Source organism: Uloborus diversus, chromosome 5, assembly GCF_026930045.1.
Source record: "Uloborus diversus isolate 005 chromosome 5, Udiv.v.3.1, whole genome shotgun sequence".
In the NCBI taxonomy this organism is placed as follows: domain Eukaryota; kingdom Metazoa; phylum Arthropoda; class Arachnida; order Araneae; family Uloboridae; genus Uloborus; species Uloborus diversus.
In genome coordinates, this window is record NC_072735.1 from 94,366,775 (window position 1) to 94,388,659 (window position 21,885).

The 21,885-nt window shown below is 32.2% G+C and overlaps 1 protein-coding gene across 1 annotated transcript in view; it reads right to left on the bottom strand.

Annotated features, from left to right (window-relative positions):
• The window catches only part of LOC129223024 (putative uncharacterized protein DDB_G0291608), a 32,179-nt gene extending 17,732 nt beyond the window's left edge, over window positions 1-14,447 (bottom strand). The window contains exon 1 of the mRNA XM_054857588.1: window positions 14,334-14,447. Within this exon, the coding sequence (XP_054713563.1) occupies window positions 14,334-14,348 (15 nt within the window). The 5' untranslated portion in view covers window positions 14,349-14,447. The remainder of the gene's footprint in view (window positions 1-14,333) is intronic.
• Window positions 14,448-21,885: the final 7,438 nt, after the last annotated feature.

The window sequence follows — 21,885 nt, forward strand, 5'->3', positions numbered from 1 at the left end:
TCATCCTGCGAGAAGTATCAAAGCCTCATATCTGAAATTTAAGTTGGTAATAGTAAAAACATTTTGCCCTCTTTAGAAGAAAAAAGTTCTTATAAATACGCAATAGTTTTTTTTTTTACAATTTTTTTAATGTTGAACACATTATGTCTTTCAAAGCATCGGTCGAAGAAAGCGTTCTTCAATCTTTTATACCTCTGACGTCACTACTTGGATTTCGATTCGATATTTACGATGGAATCTTAATCGCAAACAATGTTTAATCTCTTTTTGTTTACTATATAGCTGACTTCTACATTTTATGACGTGTTGACCACGTGTTTTTCCGGCAGCGCTTGAGTTTTTTCGTTCCTTTTTATTTTTTTATTTGGAGATTGCATTTATTTCTTTTTCCATTCCCCTCCCCCCCCAGCTGGACGTTTTGCTGTATCTCTCTCTATAGTACGTTACATTTCATAGTTGTGCACATTTAATTCAATAAAAAACAGCGATATTTTTTTTTTTCTTTGTCAAACGCTACTTGCACACTACGGGGAATTTTGGAGATAACTTTTTTTTGCTCTACTTAAATAAAAGCGGTTTTTGAGTGATCTTTTTGTTTTTATTAGGAAATGGCCGGGGAGGTTAAAATAAATAGAGATGGATAAGAAATTTTAGAGATAGATCGTAAAGGTAGATAGCCGCCGAAAGAGGCAATCTTGGCGTAAAAATGTGAATGGCACAAAAAAAGATAGAGATGGATTGATTAATACTGCTGCCAAATTTATATTAACAGCCGCCGAAGGTCGCAAACTTGAAGTGAAAAGGTAAATGACAAGTTAGCCAAACAGCCGCCGTAGGTGGCTGCTTGCATAGAAAGGCGAATTGCGTAAAAAGGCGAACCAGCTGGTCGCCGCAGGCGGCTAGTTTTATAATAAAAGAAGTTTCCTATGAATTTCTCTCTTTTTAGTTTGATTCAAACCTGATTCCTACTAAATGAGCATGCTTAGAGTGGTAGGAACAACTCTACGTGACTTAAGAACCATTTTTCATTTAAAACCAGCTTTTTAAATTCAAAAAAAGTGGAAAAACTGAATTTTATTAAAAAAAAACTCAGGCTATCTTTTGGAAAGGGTAACTTTATTACAAACCACCGAAACAGTCGTTTTAGATGGAGAAAACACGTTGTTACAAAGTAACCCCGGATGATGGCGTAACATTAGTACGAAAAAAATTGACCCCCTCCCTCCCTATTCAATATATCGAAGAAATTCAAACGGCAATTTAAAGCTGAGATGTTAAGCTATCGTTTGATTCAAGAATTGTTGAAATATCTTGAAAAATGAGGGTGCTACAATACAAAATATGCGAAACCTGTATCAAAGTAACCCCGGTTTACGGTACGTTTTATTTGAAATTTAATTTTCTGTCGGCATTCTTCAAAATAATAAAAAAAAACTTCATACAAAAAATTAATTAAAAGTTGAAATTTTAAGTGCCTAACAAAAAATAATGTCGACCACCTATTAAAAGCTTTCTTTCAAACTTAGCAGATTGCAATTCTTAAGTTGCGGTAAATACTATCGTACATTTCTGCATAATTAACACTCAACAAAACTTTCAAAAGGCGAACTTTACTACAGGAACGTATTGTGTTGCGTTACCGAAAATCAAACATTTGATTAACTAGCATGATGTTTCAGTACATATGGGTCATTCTCTAGAAATGTGGAATTTTCCGTCCCATGTTCGCTGTAACCTCATAAATCTTTTTAAATTATTTTTTTCAATACTATTTATTTGTCACCTTCTACCACACAAAATAACATGGATTTAACAGTGATAGACAATACCTATTTTTGTTGAGACTAAAACGATGTACTTAAAAGTCATTACCATTCACTGTCACTCGACTCAAAGTTTGTCTTTTGTGATCTAACTACACTGCAAAAAAAGACATTCAAAAATTTTTAGGACTTACTGGTTACTTCCGAAAATTTATTCAGCATTATGCATTAATTGCTAAACCACTCAGTGATTTGCTTCGGAAATCAGCTCCATTTGTTTTTGGACCAGAACAACATCAGGCATTTTCTGTTTTAAAGGAAAAGTTAACTTCTTATCCTGTTCTCGACATTTTTCGTCCTGGCGCAAAACTTCAGTTACACACTGATGCAAGTAAACACGGATTTGGTGCTATACTCCTACAAGAGTCTTCGAATAACAACTATAACCCAATTTACTACTTTAGTAGAAAAACGACCCCTCAGCAAGAAAATTATTCAAGCTATGAACTTGAAATGTTAGCAGTCATTGAAGCAATTAAAAAATTTCGACATTATTTGAATACTAAATTTATGATTGTTACTGATTGTGACGCGTTCAAGAAAACATTATCTAAGAAAGATATATCACCTAAAATTGCCCGATATGCCATGTTGCTTGAAGAATTTAATTACGATATAATTCATCGCCCCGCCACAAAAATGAACCATGTAGATGCCTTAAGTAGATATCCTGTAATGATGATAACTCAAAATTGCTTGACAGATCAAATCGCTGCAGCTCAACAAAATGATGAAAATTTAAAAACAGTAATTGCCCTAGTCAAGGTAAATAAAGTAAATGACTATGTAGTTAAAAATTGTGTTTTGTACAAATTGATAAATGATCGCGAATTGCTCGTTATACCCAAAGGTATGCAAACAGAGATTATCAAACATGTACATGAAAATGGTCATTTTGCAGTAGCCAAAACTGTTGATGTTGTACAACAAAATTATTTTATCCCTAACCTTAAACAAGCTGTCGAAACTGTTATTTCCAATTGTGTGCATTGTATTTTGGTAAATAAAAAACGTGGAAAGCAAGATGGATTTTTGAATCCAATTCCAAAAGATGATCGCCCTTTAAGCACTTATCACGTCGATTTCTTAGGACCTTTAATGTCTACAAATAAGAACTATCAACACATTTTGACTAACATGGATTTAACAGTGATAGACAATACCTATTTTTGTTGAGACTAAAACGATGTACTTAAAAGTCATTACCATTCACTGTCACTCGACTCAAAGTTTGTCTTTTGTGATCTAACTACACTGCAAATAAAACTAAAAAATGTCTTGAAGATTTTTTTCATAATTGTCTCACATAATCAAATTTAAAACAAAGTTCCTTTTTCGGGTTTGATTGAAGTTTTGAAATTTTAGTTAAACAGTTTTAATTTGTCCCTGACATTTTGCATCATTACCATCCAACAGGTTTTACACTCTTTCATAACCACTTGGTGGCACTATTAACCCAAACAGTATTCAGTTTTAGTAGCAGCCAACTTAAGTTGTTTGCAAAGCAGAAATTTACTGTGTGGAAATCTTCATGCGTCTTGCTCAGATGTGTAGCTATTAAATTAAGTAGAAAATTTTTTATTGCTGTGATTACTATCCATACCTATTGATAGTTATTTTAAATATTATTATGTACTTTTGTTTTTTATTTGCTTACATATAGATGAACCTTTGATCAAAATGTGCAAAACTTTTAGAATGGTAGCTACAATTTTGCTCATGCCAGGTAAAATAAAGTGAAATATCATTACCATCCACGTCATTACCATCCAGCACAAAGTATAAAGATTTGGATGGTAATGACAGACTGAGGGTAGAATAAAACTATTTGCTTTGTTTTTTTAATTATATACATTTTTACCTTCAAATTCAGTACATTGAATAGCTTTTAATATTTTAGATGCATAATTTTTCTTAAACTTACTTTTTTAAAATTATCTCATATAATAAGTACCTGTTGGGCAGTGAGTTGCTGCTATTTTTAATGGTCAATGGTTCCCAGTTGATTATCATTTTGTAAAGTACATTATATTTTAATTTGATTAGTTTTAAATGTAATTTGTCATATGATGATAACTAATTCAGACCTTAATATGCAGTGGTGAAAAACGATAAGTGTGTGCCGAGTGAAAATGAATGATGTAATGCATTCAGTATATTTTTTATATAAAAAAAAGAATCTCAAAATTATTTTTAATTTATTAAAAGACTTAAAATGATATATTTGTTCTTTATTTTCTGTCAGGCTATTGCTGGTGCTTAGTTGTAAACCTAGAAACCATTAAAAATATATACATTTTTTTTGGAATTTCTACATGATTTTTTAACATGGGATGGTAATGACACTTTTTGTCCATTGTACAAACTAAAGCATCATTATCTGAAAAATAAATGTACAGTCATAGAAAAAAAAACGAAACACTTTTAATTATTCGGCCATTATACATGCTAGAAAAGAAAGAAAGGTGTCATCCGACTTGGTTTAAAGCCTTCTTTAAAACTGCGTAGGTAAAATTTTGATAAGGGACCATATACAAAGCAAAATGAGCACCAACTCTTGATTTTCAAATGGGAACCCCTAACTTTTGCTACATTATTATGTTAAGACCGCAAAATACAGCCAGGATGCGAAATTTCACTGCATTCCGTGCAGTAGAACAGGAGTTATTAACGAAAAACGTTTGAGGGACCGTCACCACATTGAAAACGCTTCTTTCAAGGTCACGGCTTATCAAGTAACGGAATGTAAACAAAGAAAAAAAAGATCGAGATGATCCAGCTCAATTCATGATTTTTTGAAGTTATATTTTTTCCCGTAAATCGATACTTTTTAGCCGATTATGTTGCAGCAAAAAGCGATTTACGGTCAATTTTTTTTTTTTTTTTTGAAAAAAAAATAGTAAAAATATTTACTGATTTTTGTCTATCTGGATTAACCTAAGAAAGACGGATGGGGTTTGGCTGGTCCATCGTATAGGTCGTTGTTTAGTAAATCAAATAATGACAAATTAAAAGTAATGGAACTTTTTGCCTTTTCTAATATGAACCTATTGGATTGCATATATAATCATTCAGCAAATTAGCCTCATAGAAATGTAAATATCCAACCTAATACCAAGAAACATGATGTGAATATGTTTGATAAATGTATTGCACCTATGTTACAGGTTTATTTTGGAATGAATAGAAAGTCTTTTGATGTAAAATGGAATTGCGCGTTTTTAATTTCGCAGAACATCGGCAGAAGTTTGGGTCATCGCACACAAAAATATAAAAAATGTACCGCACTACGTGGGAAGACGCACCATTAAATAGATTGGAGACTCGAGCGAAGCAAGGTCAATTTATTCCGTGAAAATTAGCTCTAAATACATAAAATGAACGAAGTATCAATCTAAAAAACAAAACAGAAACAGGAGAATATAAATACCCGTTAATGAGCAAACCGTTCATACTGGAACTTTATTTGGGAAAAATTTGGTTATTTGAATTAACCCAGTGAAGAAACACAGAGATTGTTCTAGAGGCTTTTTTGTAATCAAAAGAAGATTTTTTGAAAAAAAAATAGAACCGACTTCTAAATTGCTCTAAAAAGTGAAAAATAATTTTATTCTTTAAACACCATCGATAATAATTTTAAACATAATTTTTGAAGTTGGCGCAAAAAAAAAAAAAAAACGTAAAATCCATATTTTTTTCAGAAAAGCATCCAAAGTTACGAACGAAGCATTTATATCGTTATTCAAATATGCTGTCAGCAATACATAATGTATGTGATAGTGAAGAAACTGGGCCTGGTTAAATTTATAGTTGTAATTGAGTTATGGCTGTGAATGATTTTATCTATCGTTTTTGTGCCAACTTCAAAAATTATGTTTTAAAGTATTATCGATGGTGTTTAAGGAAAAAAATCATTTTTCACTTTTCAGAGCAATTTAGAAGTCGGTTCTATTTTTTTTTTTTCAAAATTTTTTTATTTCATTCTTTTTAGTGTAAATGTAGGTATTTCAGAAGGTATTTCAGAAATAGTAAGAAGTTACCATCACGAAACTACACCTCATTTTTTTCATCAAAATGCTCCATACTAAAAAAAAAAAACTCTATAAACACGCATTAAACTTTAAGCGATTGGCACTAAAAACTCATCTTTCTTCCTCTCTGGAATTCATGTGTAATTAATTTAATTATAACCATTTAAATATTACCTTTTTCCTAACTAATTTACATTTCACAGCATCTAAGTTGCTCATGATGCAATCCTGTATCTTCTTACTTAACCCCGATCATCTGTTATTGGCATTGACGATAACGGTTAAAATACTATTGTAGTTGAGGCAAACCTAATGGTAGCATTGTGAAGGCTAAGCAGATCCTAATCACTGCATCACCTCGCTTCCTTCCAGGTTAGGTTTACCCCCCACTATGGAGCAATAACACTGAAGAAGGGAAGATTTCGATAATTCACATCATAAATCAGCAGGGTTACCAAAATAAAATTATTTACGTCAAAAATGAGACGACAGCGCCAGATTCCCGATTATCGAAATATCCACCTGAAGAAACTTGATGAAGCCTTCATTCCAAATTATCATTACAATTACTATTAATGTTACTGTCGTATACAACTACTATTAATGTTACTGTCGTATACAACTACTATTAATGTTACTGTCGTAAGGCACCAAACTTTTGTAACAATGAGTTTTATATTTAATCATTTAATAGGAAAATTGCGTGAAATTTGCTGTTTTTTGCCCATAACTTTTTTTTCTAAACAACAAATATGATCAAACAAAGTAATGGGACCTACGTTAAGCCATTCCCTATCCATTAAAAAAAGAATCATCAAAATCGGTTCACTAGGTGAGACGCGGTGAGTGGACAAACAAAAAAAAAAACCATACATACGGTATGAACTGATAACCGCCTCCTTTTTGAAGTCGGATAAAAAAGAGAATCTGTTTCAAATCCTATAATTTATGCGAAAGATCATAATGCGTGGTACTATTAAAAAGGCAAAACACAATCGGCGGTTTTAGTTAAACATGTAAGGGCTCTTAAAAGCAATTTAGGAAAGTAATTTCCCAATGCTATTTCTAGCAACGAGATTCGAGATGGTCCAACCCGTAATTTAACAAGACAAAAGTTATTTTAGCTTAAACCAAGGTAAACCGAAATCTGACTTGTCATTTCTCCGATTTTGTGACATTACAAACAAAACTTAGCATTATTTAATTTTGTTTCGCGCACTATATACCTGCAAACTAACATTTTCTATAGTATCAGGCATTAGGCTGGCGCACCTATGGCAATACTATACGCAGCATACCCGCCAGGCGAGTTGATCCATCCCGAGGCTACAACTTCGTCCTCACTGTAGATTTCGCAGACTGGCTTCGTAATTAATCGTGCGGGATGCAGAAGTCAGCTTATTGAAGCTGAGAGTCCGAATAAACTGGTAGGTAAAGTAAATTTATCTGCTGTATGTTTACGGCATCTCACTGGTGAGATAAATTTTCTTCATCCACCAGTTTTTAGGCACTCTCAACTTCAATGACATGACACCTGCTTCATTGTTCGGTTAAATCTAGTTCAGGGCTGTTGTGCTCATTATTAGGACCCACAGCAGTCATCGAATGGGATAAACAAACCGCAATTATATCGCAGTGAAGACGCGGGCCACATTCAGCCCGCGAAGTTGGTCCATGTGGCCCGTTGTGTGCTCAGAGAATAAGAACAGAAAGTAGAATTAGTTCCAGTGTCATAAAGTTGAAGCCGAATATTCAGATACTGGATTCTGAAAAACATGCATTTAATAAGATAGGCATTTAGTAATTGATAACAATAATTTTTTTCATTTTGTTTCTTTGACGATATTTTTCCATGTTGTTCAAAAGAGAAGAAAATAATTTGAAATTTTATCTTTGTCTTGCGAGAATGGTTTTAATGTGAAATGCACGGCAATGACCGAGAATGTAAATAGAAAAACAGTAAAATATAATTAAGAATAGACAAAAACTCAACCTAATCCAACGCGCAAATTAATGTTTTGTTAAATCTTTGACGAAGTCCAAAAAAAAAAGTTCACAATTAGCCACAACTACTACTTTTGTGCAGAATACAGCTCAAAGCATGCGGCCCGCTAATGCGACTGACATTTCCTCTCCTACATCTTAACACATTGAAAATTATTCAAACACTATACAAAAAGAAATTAATTCCTAAACACCAGTAAACTTATCTAAGAGCAAATATTACTTTTTGACCCATCTGGATACTGTTAAAGGCAAAACTTCACACTGTCGGCTATTTTTCGAGTACTTTTTCCCGATTTAGACAATGCAATAATTTTTCCTTTTAGTAAATTATCATCGGGAAGAGCCATTAATTCTACACTGTCTATTGCTATATGACTAGCAAGACAATGAGGTTTTGCTGTATGTTTCTGTGAAAAAGTTGTGCATGTTAATTTTTTTGAGCAATCGGGATTGCTTATTGCTTTCATTTGACTGTTTTGATGTGCTATTATTTTATCTCCCCACCAGCACCCTCCGCAGCACCATCGTCGGCCGGCCGCCTCACGATGCTGCTCCTCTGGCGAAAACCGTCTCCAGGTTGCGTCAATATCCTACACACACACACGCATACATACACACACATACACGCTCTCCTACACACACATACACATACACGCACATACACTCACTCATGCCTGCACAGACACAAACACATATGCCTACATAAACACACACAGACGAACGCCTACACACACGCGCGTACACACACACACACACAAACGCCTACACGCACACGCGCGTACACACACACACACACACGAACACCTATACGTACACGCGCGTACACACACAGCACTGCATACACAACACGCACACACATGTATACATACACACACGCACACACACATGCGCCTACACAAACACACACACATGCGCTTACACAAACACACACGCGCATACATACACACGCTCGTGATTGCGAAAAACATTATTTGAATTCAAGATGCCAAAAATTCAAATTAATATAAATAAATATATATATATTTCTGAGTTATTGTTTTACAAAAAGCTATATGGCTAAACGCAGGAAAAAAAAAAAAAAAAAACAGAAGTATTTTAAGTGTAGTTTTTAATTTAAAAAGTTCTATAAAATATTCTTTTATTAGACAATGAAGTAGTGTTTCGCATTATTTACGCATTGTCGTCTGAACGATATTCACAAAAAACTGACGGTTGAAATATTGTGTTGTTCTTCTGCAGAGACAGCGAATAAATTTATGCATTTAAAGAATTCATAGACATAACTCTAATGTAGAGAAACCACGTTTTGCTTATTTTATCGAACAATTTTTTTCTTATTTTACGAAGAAACTAACTTTCATAATTTCTGTTTTAAAAAAGTATACGATCCCCTAAAGTAGGAAAAAATAAATTTTTAAGCATAGCGCAAAAACTACTGAATATTTTGAGCTCAAATTTTGGATTCCTACATAAAAGCTCTTCTAGATTGTTTTCCTGTTAAAATTTAATATGGTTTCAAATCATATTTTTTTCAAAAAATATTAAAATAATTCATAAAAAAACTAAAATTACATTTTAGGTGATGTAAATTATGTTTTTATTATTGGGTCGATTCATATTTTTATATAAAAAAACAATCTTTGCCGTGCCTAATCTACTCTTTGTGTTATGAGTAAAAATATCAAAATACGTTTTATCATTACGAGAGGAATTTTTCAAAACTCGATTCTGAAGTAACGGCTGGATCGCATTAAACAAAACTTTGTATACAAAGTTAAAAAAGGATGCTGATCACAAATATGTGATAAAAAAAGGGGGTTCTCATTGAAAATTTTGAAGTTGATGCTCGTTTTAGTATGAAGATGACCCCTAACAACAATTTTTTACCATAATTATGTAGAACTTTTTATTCCTGAAACAATGACACCTTACACGTGTCTCTAGTGTCAATAGTCTTTGAATACGATCGAGTGTTTCGTTTTTTTTTTCGATGACTGTACATGTTTAATGAACTATTGTAGTTTTACCAAGGCACATATTTTGTTTTTCAAAAAAATGCCAAACTGCATCCTTCTGGAAAAGTTCAAAAATTAAAAATTCAGGATTGCAAAATTCCACATTGCAGGAGAATGACCCATATAGTCCCGTTTTTCTGTTTAACCTTTAACTTGGATATTAATTCAATAGGTTTCAAGAAAATTATTTGTTTGCATAGCATCTAAGGAATTTTTTTTCGTATATTTATTAACTTTTTTTTTTTTTTTTTTGAAAAACGTAATTAAAAATACATGTAAATTATAAAAAAGCTCTTTGATTAGCATTACTACACTTTAAGTGTTCTCAAAGTGTTGAAAAATACTCTTTTCGTATTGCATGATGTTTGAATGTATTTTCTCTCTCTCTCTCTTTCTTTTCTCTCTGAAAGTAGATTTTCAACTTTTGCTTTCGATACACGCAAGTAAAGGAAATCAAAATAATAGTGAAACATCATTTAGTGGGCAGATATAAGTTTGATTGATTATGTTTAGTTGAGTAAATTTAATTTGCAAGTGAGTATATGTAGAAGAGATGGTACATGACAGGTAATACTTAACATTATTGAACAGTTCGTATTTCAGGTCATTACGTTTTAAGGAATAAATTTTCCAATGCTAAACAGCGAAGATGTTTATGAAGTTATTAAATTCTACGACCAGAAGAGGATCAGGTCGAGTAATGCCTGTACTGGAAAAATGTTTGCCCGTACTGAAAAACTGAAATATTGTGTAACCTTTTTTTCCCCGTAGAGGCAAACTAAACAAAAATGACTAAGTAAAGTTGAACACGTAAAAGTAACCAAGTAAAGAAATAATTTTAAAAAAAATCAAAACAAGGCTTAGTGTTCAAGGTTGAATAAAACTTTCGAGAGTTCGATTATCACTGTAATAAAATTTCAGAGGATTTATATTGCACCCATAAGTAAGGTAACCTAAGTACCCTTACACGGAATATGTTGAATAAATTACGCATAAAGCAGTATTTTTAATACATCTGAGCATGGAATTAGTTAATCTACAACGCAAAAATTTTGCCGATTTCGTATTAGCGTTTGTTTTTAAGAACTAATGTGGTTACCACGAAACTCGTGGGGATTTTCGTGCTTACGACTATGCTTAGTATGTTAGAAAAATATCTACAAAAATTTTAAAACTAAATAAAAATTACTTTCTCGAAGATTGAAAAATGAAAACATTGAAAGTAAATTTATGACATGAAAAAAATGTAAATGGCCAGCGCTATGTTCTCTACGTCGGAGGATCGCAAATTTTCAAGTGCTGGGATCTACTTTTTAGATATTAGAACTGTTGTGATCCACTTTAATTCTTGTTCACTGAATGTTTTTAGAGACATTTAAATTTTCTTACTTTTGTAATTCGCAACTCCAATAAACTATAGGGGGCGCTGCAGCCACTGTCTAATGGCGGATGAAAAGGGTAAAACAAACGCATGCCGTAACTTATAACTTGCTTTGACGCTTAGTGAATGGCAGTAATTTTTCATCGTGTTTGTGAGAAACTTTCTTTTCTATTCTTCTGAAATTATATTACACCACAAACTGTCTGAAGCCTGTAATTTACCCCAAAGAAAACACGTGGAATAGAATGTTTTATTTTTTTTCTTCTGTATTATTAATCACCGCAAGGTAGCGCATTCAAGCTCTGGAGTTGCAAATTGAAACTGTAAAAATAAATCTTTTATTTTTTTTTATTTTTTAACTTCGTTCATGGTATGACAAATTGACACTTATTATTTTAAAGCTGCTGATAAAATATGGTAAAATTACAAGTATAGATAAATTTTTTAAACTCATTCAAGAAATTGTTATCATGGAAAATTACTCGTGTCAACATTCGTATAAAAGAGAGTCCATTACTTATCATATTTTAATTATGGAATGCGGGAAAAATTACATAAATAAGTGTCAAAAAATAAGGAAAACCATAGATATGTTATTACATCAGTTTTTCTTAGTCAAGAGGTGTGGGTCACTTGACTTGAATGGGGTCGTTTCCGAAATTTTAAAAGTACTTTTTTTCTGAAAGAGCATGCTTGAAAACATAGGATTTAACCATTTTTAAATACTTTTACACAGCTTAATATTTTTAACACTTATTTTAAACGGTGCAATTTCATTTTTTACGCTCCTGAACATGACATCACAAATGATGAAATGCCATTCACTGATGCCATTAGTACAGAGCGCAGTATGTAAACTCATCTTTACTCACGTGTACTGGCAACGATATGTTTGATAGCAAGAGTACAGCGCAATATTTAATTCGCTACTGAATTATCATTGTCTGCAAGCGCGGTAGACAGCAAGCGTAAGCATTCAGCGCGCCAGTGGGGATGCGTCAAGTGCATCATTTGTGACGTTACAAAGACCAAGCCCTTTTTTCGAAATTGGACATTTTAATAAAATAGTTAAAAATTAAGCGTTGGGAAAATGAAAGTTTTTCTCGCTCCGTGTTTTTTTTTTTTTTTTTGCTTATTCTAGCAATTTTAGTGACTAAAATTAGTTGACTGAAGGAAACAGCCCAATTATTAAGCTTGGCTAACGGAATTTATTTTTCTAGTGGCTGCTCTGAGATCTTATCGAATTTCTTCCTTCACATGCATTGCACAGTTGTGCAAGGTTTAAGTAAAAATGGAACGGAATTAAGTGAATCCCGAAACCATAATACATCCTTAAGCTTCAAAGCAAATATGTTTGCTTGACATTTCACGGAAGCGCAACCATGTCATTTTCCCATTATTGGCACTTTTAATGTGATTCAATAGTTAACTCTCTAAATATCACCAATAGTGGCCAAATTGAAACCAGATTTAAAAATAAAAAAATAATAATAAAAAAAAATCGGCAAATTTGTCGCCAAGTTGGCGACTAAAAGACGGGCGATATATCACCAAAAGTCCGCCAAGTTATAACACCACTTGAGTTTACATCGAAATTAACAATGATTTCCCCCCAAAAAGGGGCAAAAGACCCCCTTTGGAACATCCGAATGCAACCAAAAAAAAGGAGGTGCACAACTAGACCCCACTAGGAGTCAACGTACCAAATTTCAACTTTCTACGACATTCCGTTCTTGAGTTATGCGACATACATGCGCACATATGCACGTACGCACATACGCACAAACATACGTACATACAGACGTCACAAGAAAACTCGTTGTTTTTTTCTCGGGAATCGTCAATATAGTTATTTCGCGTGTCTATACGTTCTTAGGCACTTGTGGTTTTATCCACGTGTGGTCGAATCGAAAAAAAAAAAAAAAAAAACTCAACATTCATTCGGGGGTGAGCAAAATGGAAATTAAGGTCGATTTTTGAGTGAAAATTTTTTTGCGAATACAATTCTTCCTTTTTTGTAAAAGGAAGTAGTAATAGTTGAAGGTTCAACTAGTAAATAATTATCCTTAAAAGATAACATGAAAAACAAAATAAAACTTTTAATCTAAAAGAATTTTATTGAATTTTTCAATTTTTTACAATAAACTGTTCAAGATTTTTGTGCAAGAACTGATTTTAAGTCTAATCTGTTAGAATATATGATAATTAACAATTCAGTTTAACTAAAGCATTTATTAGAGCAAGAAAACGCAACTTTTAATAAAAATCTCGTGTGATTGAAGGTTCAAATGCACTTTTTTTCATTTATCACTATTTTTATCTTTGTAAAAAATAAAGAATCTCAACTAAGCCCTTTGAATAACTCCAGAATTAAATGACTCAGTTGCATTGCTTGATCTCTTGTTTCAATATTCCGCACATTACAGAACACATCAATTTCTTTATCTGTTTGAATTATGATTTTTCTCTTTAGTTCCTCTATAAGAATACCCAATGAAAATTATAAAACCAAGAATATTTCTTTAACTTTTAATATTAAAAAGCTGGTGTTGAAATTAAACTCCAGAGTTAAATAATTCCATTGAATTGCTTGATCTTTTTTGTAGTACAAAGCACATTGCAGTACACATCATTTTTTTTTTCTGTTTGAATTATCATTTTTGTCCAGATCTTCATTATGAATGCGTGATAAAAATATAGAATTATCTTTAACTTTTAACGTTTAAAAGCTGGTGTTGAAGTTTAAGTTTAGCAAAAAAATTTAAAATATTTAAACATTATTTTGATACACCCAACGCACATACGAATTCATTTCTCTTATTTTGTGAGAATTCGAAAAACATTTTCCATGAAAATATTTTGATACATTCCGCGCACATACGAATTCATTTTTCATTATTCATATTTGGGAGAATTGAAAAAAATAATTTCATAAGAATCTTATGTTTTAAATGCTTTTAAAATTTATATTGCAAATGAAACTTAAATACGTTTGTACACCGAAAAAAATAATAATAATTTCATAAATGCCGAAATGTACAAAATATATGAATGTAAATATGCGTAAATTACTTACGAGTAGTTTATCCATTTCGCGGCTGTTTAGAATCCTTCTGTTTGGGTACGAAGTCTGTATCCGTAACTGTACAAAACAAATAGTTCCGCGGTCCGTGACACCGCGAGTAGAAGGTTTAACTCGAGTGACCACATGCAACACTTGTTTTTATAGTGAAGATCCACTCGTTGAATAATGTTGTTGCTTGTCAGTGGGGCGTAAACCTCACTGCGCATGTTCAGAGTATTCCATCTTTTGAACTTTTGGAGCATGATGGCGGTTTAGCAAGAATAAAACCTAATGTAGTAAAGGTTTTTAGACTTCGATTAATTTTTTTTTAATATGCAACCCTATGATGTATTCAAATCAGGGGGTGACCATTTGGGGGGGGGGTCATGGTGCAGATTGCGCCATTGAAATTTGTAGGGGGGGGGGGGGGTGTTTTTAGAGCTATTTTTTCTTTTGTTGGAGAGTGCTTTTTCTCTTGGGGTCTTAGCAATGTTTGGAGGGAGGGGCGACCTTGCTCATAGGGGGTACCTCTGCTTAAATTATCGTCAGGGTGCTCTGAATTAAAAAAAGATTTGGGAGAGTAGAAATTCTCAATTTACCGAATGATGAAATACGGATAAGCACACATAAGTACATCTAATGAAAAGAGATAATCAAGAATTTAAAAATTGCAATATTGAAATTATATATTCCCAAATTTGCCAAATCATTAGAGAAGATTTACCAAATAAGGAAAATTTTTGAAAGGTCTCAGTGACCTCCCATGATCTCGCATCGGGGCGACCCTGATTGCCGTTAAATGCATTTTTATGCAGAATTCTTTAAATATTTTTAATAACTAGGTACTTTTCTTATCGATACAAAATTAGCTAAAAATGTATGCAATAAATTTGTATTTCGAAATGCACTTCAAAATTTTAAAATTGCGTTAAGTTTAAGAACTAATGTTTTCAAGAACTTCATTCAAAGTCATTAAAACTGCATGATATTTTTAGTGTGGTAGTAGTATTATTTGGAGAAGAATATTTCTTTTGAAAATATTTTCACTTGTAACTGAGAAATATTTCTACGAAGATTGCAATGAAAAAACTAATTGTTGTATTGTAACTCAAAAATCAGCATATTTATACTTTGTTTTCCTTAGTTTCAAAAACACATTTAGAATAAATAATGAAACATGGTAAATTGAGAAATTTAGATTTATTTTGCAAACTTTTTTTGTCACAAGTTGTGATTTAACATTTCATTTGAGTGTATCTAAAGACTAAAATCAATGTTTTAAACTTATTTAAATTTAGAAATTTTGTTATTATATAAATTTCACTTATGTAGAGTTAAAATAAAATAGAAGCTAAGTTTTTCGACCACAGTTCGAGAGAGATCTGGAGTAAAAAATGTCGCTTTTTCCAATGGTGTCAAAAAGAAAACTGTGGGACAATTCCTCCACTTTTTATTGACAGAATTAATGAAGAAAGTGCCTAAATTTTAGCTAAGCCTAAAAAAGTTCGAGCTAAAAACGCAAATTACAACCGCCGTAATTAAGTTAGAGCATTGAAACAAATTGTTTAGAACGCGAAAATTCTACCTTTTTCAACGATATATAATATTAATATGTGCAAGTAATTTTTCACTCTCATATTCGGGAATTTATGTGAATGTTTCATCTTGTGAGGTCACAAGTGAAGACAGAAATCTTGAATCAGAGCGCGTGATTTCTTTTCTGGCAAGACATCGCCTTTTGGTCATTTTTCACTGAGAACAATTATTAGCGGAACGAGAATTGTTAGTTTAATAAAATATCCATGTGGCGAAGTTTGGCATTTTAATGATACTTTGTTCTGGTAAACCAAGCGACTTGCTAACTTGTGACGTCAGCAGCGGAAATGAAATCAGCGACTGAACTTATTTTAAGAAAGAGAATAAACCAGAATTAAGAAAAAGGTAACTCACCCCTTGTTTTCGACCCATACTCTTTCAAAAACAAAATTGAAAAAAAATATTTTTTTGAAAAATGAGAAACAACTCTATTCGGTGTTCCAAGCACCTCTTAATGGAAGAGCTTTTGTCTTTTTTTCCCCTGACAATTTTCCGCTATTCGGAACTCCAGCGCTCGAATACGCTACCTTGCGGTGATTTACAAAACTGCCGATGGAACTAAAACATTGCCACGTTGCGTTCCACGTGTGTCTGTTGACGTAAACACAGGCAGTTTGTTCTGAGTATTTATTAACGCAATCGATGTGTCTTAGTTTGCTTTCAGCTACAGAAATAAATTCGTCCCTTAGTAGTATTCTCGAGCTTCTCAAAATAATGTTAGTTTTAATTATTTCTTTCAAAAAAGTATTAAATGGTGGAAGCGTAAACAAGAAAACACTGGATTAACAAAATTGGATAACGTTATACCAGGTAAAATTTTTTATTGTTTTGTATGAATTTGTAAGAATATGAGTTTTTTTTAATCTTAAATTAATTTAACTAATCATATTTTACAGCAGCTTTTGGTTGGAATGGACAGTATGCAAAATATTTTCTTGAATTTATTATCGTAGAACAAAATGAAAAATGTTTAACCAAGAAAGAATTTACATTGTTCCTTTTATTCTCAGCTGAAAGGTTTCGCCAAATTTGTTTAGGGTTATAGTTTTTGTATTGTGCGAGCAAAGTAGCCTTGGCGAGATTTCGCGTTTTTAGTTAAACCATTTTTAATTTTTATCATGAGTGGAATAAAATGATAGTAAGATTACAGAATTCGATAAGTATAAAGAAATAATGGTCAATCAACTGAAAAGAAAACTACCACCATATATAAACTGTGAGTACACATTTTATTTATTTTGTTCTGAGTGAATTTGAATAAATATCAGTTTTTCAATTCGATGAAAAAAAAAACGAACTTAACAACATTGACTGGACACTTTTCCTTAACCGAATTCCACATAAATGATTTAAATAACCTTTGTTACTACAGTATCCTACTGAAATAGACAGTATGCAAATAAATTTTCTTGAAAATATTTATCGCGGAACAGATTGAAAAATCCAGAAAGAACGTTAAGAATTTGAACAATAAAAAATAAAAGTTCGTCAAAAATCTGTTTATAGGGTTATGGTTTTAAAATTGTGTGAAAGAATAATGTATCTTGACAAGATTTCGCATATCAGGTAAATCATTTCCATGACGAATGAATTAAATGCATGATTTCTTTGGATATCCAATCATATAGTCATAGAAATGAATTATCTAGTGTTAAACGTTACTCTTGACAGTCTGCCACGTATGTGCACTATGTGACAAAAATGTCAACAAATGCCGGAAATGTCACGAAACTGAACTTAATATGTACTAATGTATAGAAAAAACGGTACAAAATGAAAATGCCGTTCGAAGCGAACCAAAAATTTATGAATTCCGAATTCAACATCGTGAAAATGGCTGCTTCAGAACAACTTACTGTGTGTTCTGCATTAATTGTTTACTTTCATAATACTTTTTGGTTTCTAATCTCAAACCAAAAGACTTTGAAAAATCTTTTCAAATGAATAAAGCGAAAAAATCATACATAACAACAAAAATCACAACACTTTTAGCATTTTCTTCGTTACCACATGCGTTTGTTTTAGTTTTTAAGTCGGCCATTAGACAGTGACTGCAGTGCCCCCTATAGTTCGTTGGAGTTGCGAATATAGCACAGCCTTTGTGTATGGGGGTGGGGGGATTTTCATCATCCATTATTACTTTGTTACGACACGTTTAGCCATTTTTTAAAAAATATGCGCGGAATCTTTATGGAAATTCATATATTTTTTTTTTAGTAGGGCGCAGAACCATTCCAATCAATAGGCAAGACTAGCCGGTTGCCTATCGCGGCTAGTCTTACCTATTAAACAGTAGCACTTGGCGATTTCTCTCTGATGAAAGTGAGTCTTGAAAGCGACATAAAGGGCCAAAAACTAAAATAATAGTGAAATTTAAAAAAGCGCTATTATTATTCCTCAGAACTTCAACTATTCGCAACTCCAACAAACTATAGGAGGCACTGCAGCCACCGTCTAATGGAGGATGAAAAAGGTAAAACAAACGCACGCCGTAGCGTAGAAAATGCTAAAAGTCTAGTAATTTTTGTTTGTATGCATGACTTTTTTGTTTTATTCTTTTTAAATTAATTTTCAAAGTCTTGTGGATATTCTGGCCCATGTAAAAAGAAATGAGAATTCAAGAAGCATTACTAAACATTAGAAATTAATACAAATTCCGTAGTTCGTAGTTGTAAGCCGCCATTTCCACGATGTTGAATTCGAAATGTATCAATTCTTGATGAAACTACATTTTTATTGTAGCTATATGAACACTATAAATATTTCATGTAAATAAACCTTTGTTTATCAGTGTTATCAAAAGAGGAAGATGAAAGTTCTTTGTTTTGTTTGACTATCGCTAATTGTTTTGCATTCGGTTTCGTATGTTTCTAATTTCTGAATTATGATTTAATTCTGTCATGCATCATCAATAAAATTCTCACGGATACATGGCGGTAGTTTTCATTTTAATTGATCTTCCATTATTTCTTTAAACTTATCGAATTCTGTTATTTTTCTACCATTTTAATCCACGCATGATAAAAAATAAAAATGGTTCAGAACTGACATGCAAAATCTCGCCAAGCAAGTGTTCTTTGCTCGCACAATACTAAAACTATAACTCTAAACTATAATCGCACTATTTTGGCGATGAAAATTCTTAGCGTTAAACATTTTTCATTCCGTTCTACGATAAAACTGCATACTATCCTTCTTTTCAGCTTAAGATTAAAAGAAAAAAAACCATATTCTTACAAATTTACACAAAACGATAAAAGAATTTACCTTGTATAAAGTTATCCTCTTCCAAAAAAAAAAAATGCTTCGAATAGACTTGCAGATGCGAATTTTGTTAATCCAGAGTTTTCATAATGTTTAGGATTTCACGCCATTTACGACAGTCAACTCACTTTTTAGAGGGAATTAATAAAGAGTAATATTATTTTGAGGAGCTCGAGAATAACATTAAGGGACAAAACACTTTCTATTTCTGAAAACAATCCAAGACACATCGATTGCGTTAATAAATACTCATAACAAACTGCCTATATTTACGTCAACAGACACACATGGAACGCAATGTTTTAGTTTTCTCGGCAGTTATGTAAATCACCGCAAGGTGGCGTATTCGAGCGCTGGAGTTGCGAATACAGAAATGAAAATATCTTATGAATAAAAATGAGTATAAGTTATTATAATAAATGTAATTTAATGAATCATAACAATAATTTACATGACCGCTCAAAATATTATTTTATTCATTATCAAGAAGTTCCGTCTAAAATTATTCGCAACTCCAGAGCTTGAATACGCTACCTTGCGGTAATTTACAAAACTGCCGAAAAAACTAAAACATTGCGTTCCACGTGCTCATTGTGGGGAAAACAAACAGTTTGTTATGTGTATTTTTTTTTATTTGTGTAATTTATCATTTGGAATCGTCATCCGCAACAGCGTAACATCAAAAATATCTGATATAAACTGAGAGTACACATTTTATTTATCTTGTTCTGAGTGAATTTGAATAAATATCAGCTTTTCAATTCGATGTAGAAAAGCGGACTTAACAACATTGACTGGACACTATAGGGCCATACTGAAAAATTACTGCTTTTCCTAAACCTAATTCCACATAAATGATGTAAATAACCTTGTTACTATAGCATCCAACTGAAATATACAGTATGCAAATAAATTTTCTTGAAAATATTTATAGCAGAACAGATTGAAAAATCCAGAAAGAACTTTAAGAATTTGAACAATAAAAAATAAAAGCTTGGAATTTTTATCGCTAAAATATCGCGCCAAATTTACTTTATTGCTCTGCAAAAGCTGACATTATCGGTTGAAGAATTTCGCCAAAAATCTGTTTATAGGGTTATGGTTTTAGTATTGTGTGAAAGAATAATGTATCTCGAAAATATTTCGCGTATCAGTTAAATCATTTCCATGACGAATGAATTCAATGCATGATGATTTTTTTTTGATATCCAATCATATAGTCATAGAAATAAATTGTCTAGTGTTAAATGTTACTCTTGACATTCTGTCACGTATGTGCACTATGTGACAAAAATGTCAACAAATGTCACGAAACTGGACATAATATGTACAGAAGTATAGAAAAAACAGTAAAAAATGTAAATGCTGTTCGAAGCGAACCAAAAATTTATGAATACCAAATTCAACATCATGAAAATGGCTGCTTCAGAACAACTTACTGTGTGTTCTGCATTATTTTTTTACTTTCGTAATACTTTTTGATTTCTAATCTCTTTCTACATGGGTCAAAATAACCAAAAGACTTTGAAAAATCTTTTCAAATGAATAAAGAACAAAAAATAATACCTGCGAACAAAAATTTCTGTCATTTCCTAAGTTTAGAAGCAATTTATACGTTACAGCGTGCGTTTGTTTTAGTTTTTTCGTCCGCCATTTGACAGTGACTGCAGCGTCCCCTATAGTTTGTTGGAGTTGCGAATTTGAGCCTACTTTCCTGCATAACTACAAGTACTTTCTAGCAACTGATTAATCCTTATATATTATTTCTGTAGCCTGTTTTTGGTTTCTACGCCAGATTTTCCTCAATTCTTGATCGATTTCTTTGATTTACACCTTATTTTAAAGCTTATGGTGCTGGCTACTGACGAAAAATAGACCCACGTTCTAAAAATTGTTTTTTTCAGCCGAAAAACCTGTTTTAAAGAACCAGAATGAGGTTTTCGGTTAAACTTACAACTTTAATTTGCGCCAAGACCGACAGAGCTGAATAGCTTGATCGGCAGAGCCGTTCTCTTCGTAACCAGGAGAATGCGTGTTCGGGCCCTCGTCTGGACAATCTGCATCAAAAAATTAGAGAAATATCGTGCATTATATGAATACTTAATTAAGTGAATAACAAATATGAGAGAATAGAATAAATGAGTAGGAAACGCAATTTCCTGCTATGAAAAATTGATGTGGTTTTGTGCTAAAGTACTTCTGAATTGTACGTTTTTTTTTTTTTTTTTTTTTTTTTTTTTTTTTTTTTAAGCTTTGGCTCTGGTAGGAAAATTAAAACATAATGTAAGTGAAAATATAAGTAACAAGTTTAAGATTTCAGACTACAATAGAATTGTTTTTTGTTCAGAAAAAAATAATAAATCGTATATTGAAATATATATTTTTCTAATGAGTTTTTTGACTCTTTGCACAAATAAAAAAATTACTACTTCAATTTGATGGGTAAAATACATATTTTTTCTTTTCTTTTCTTTTCTTTTGCAAAAAAAAAAAAAAAAAGCTTATCACATTTTTACTACATTCGAAAAGCTACTCTTAAAAAAGAGCATAGTTCAATTTATTTTGTATTTTAACCGTGCTGTTAAATGATGAACACGTGCTGCCATCTAAGTCATAACGGTTCAAGCAGCCTGCGGTAACAAATTGTAAAAATTTTCAAAAAAATAAAAACATTTCTCTTCAATATCTTACCTTATATATTATT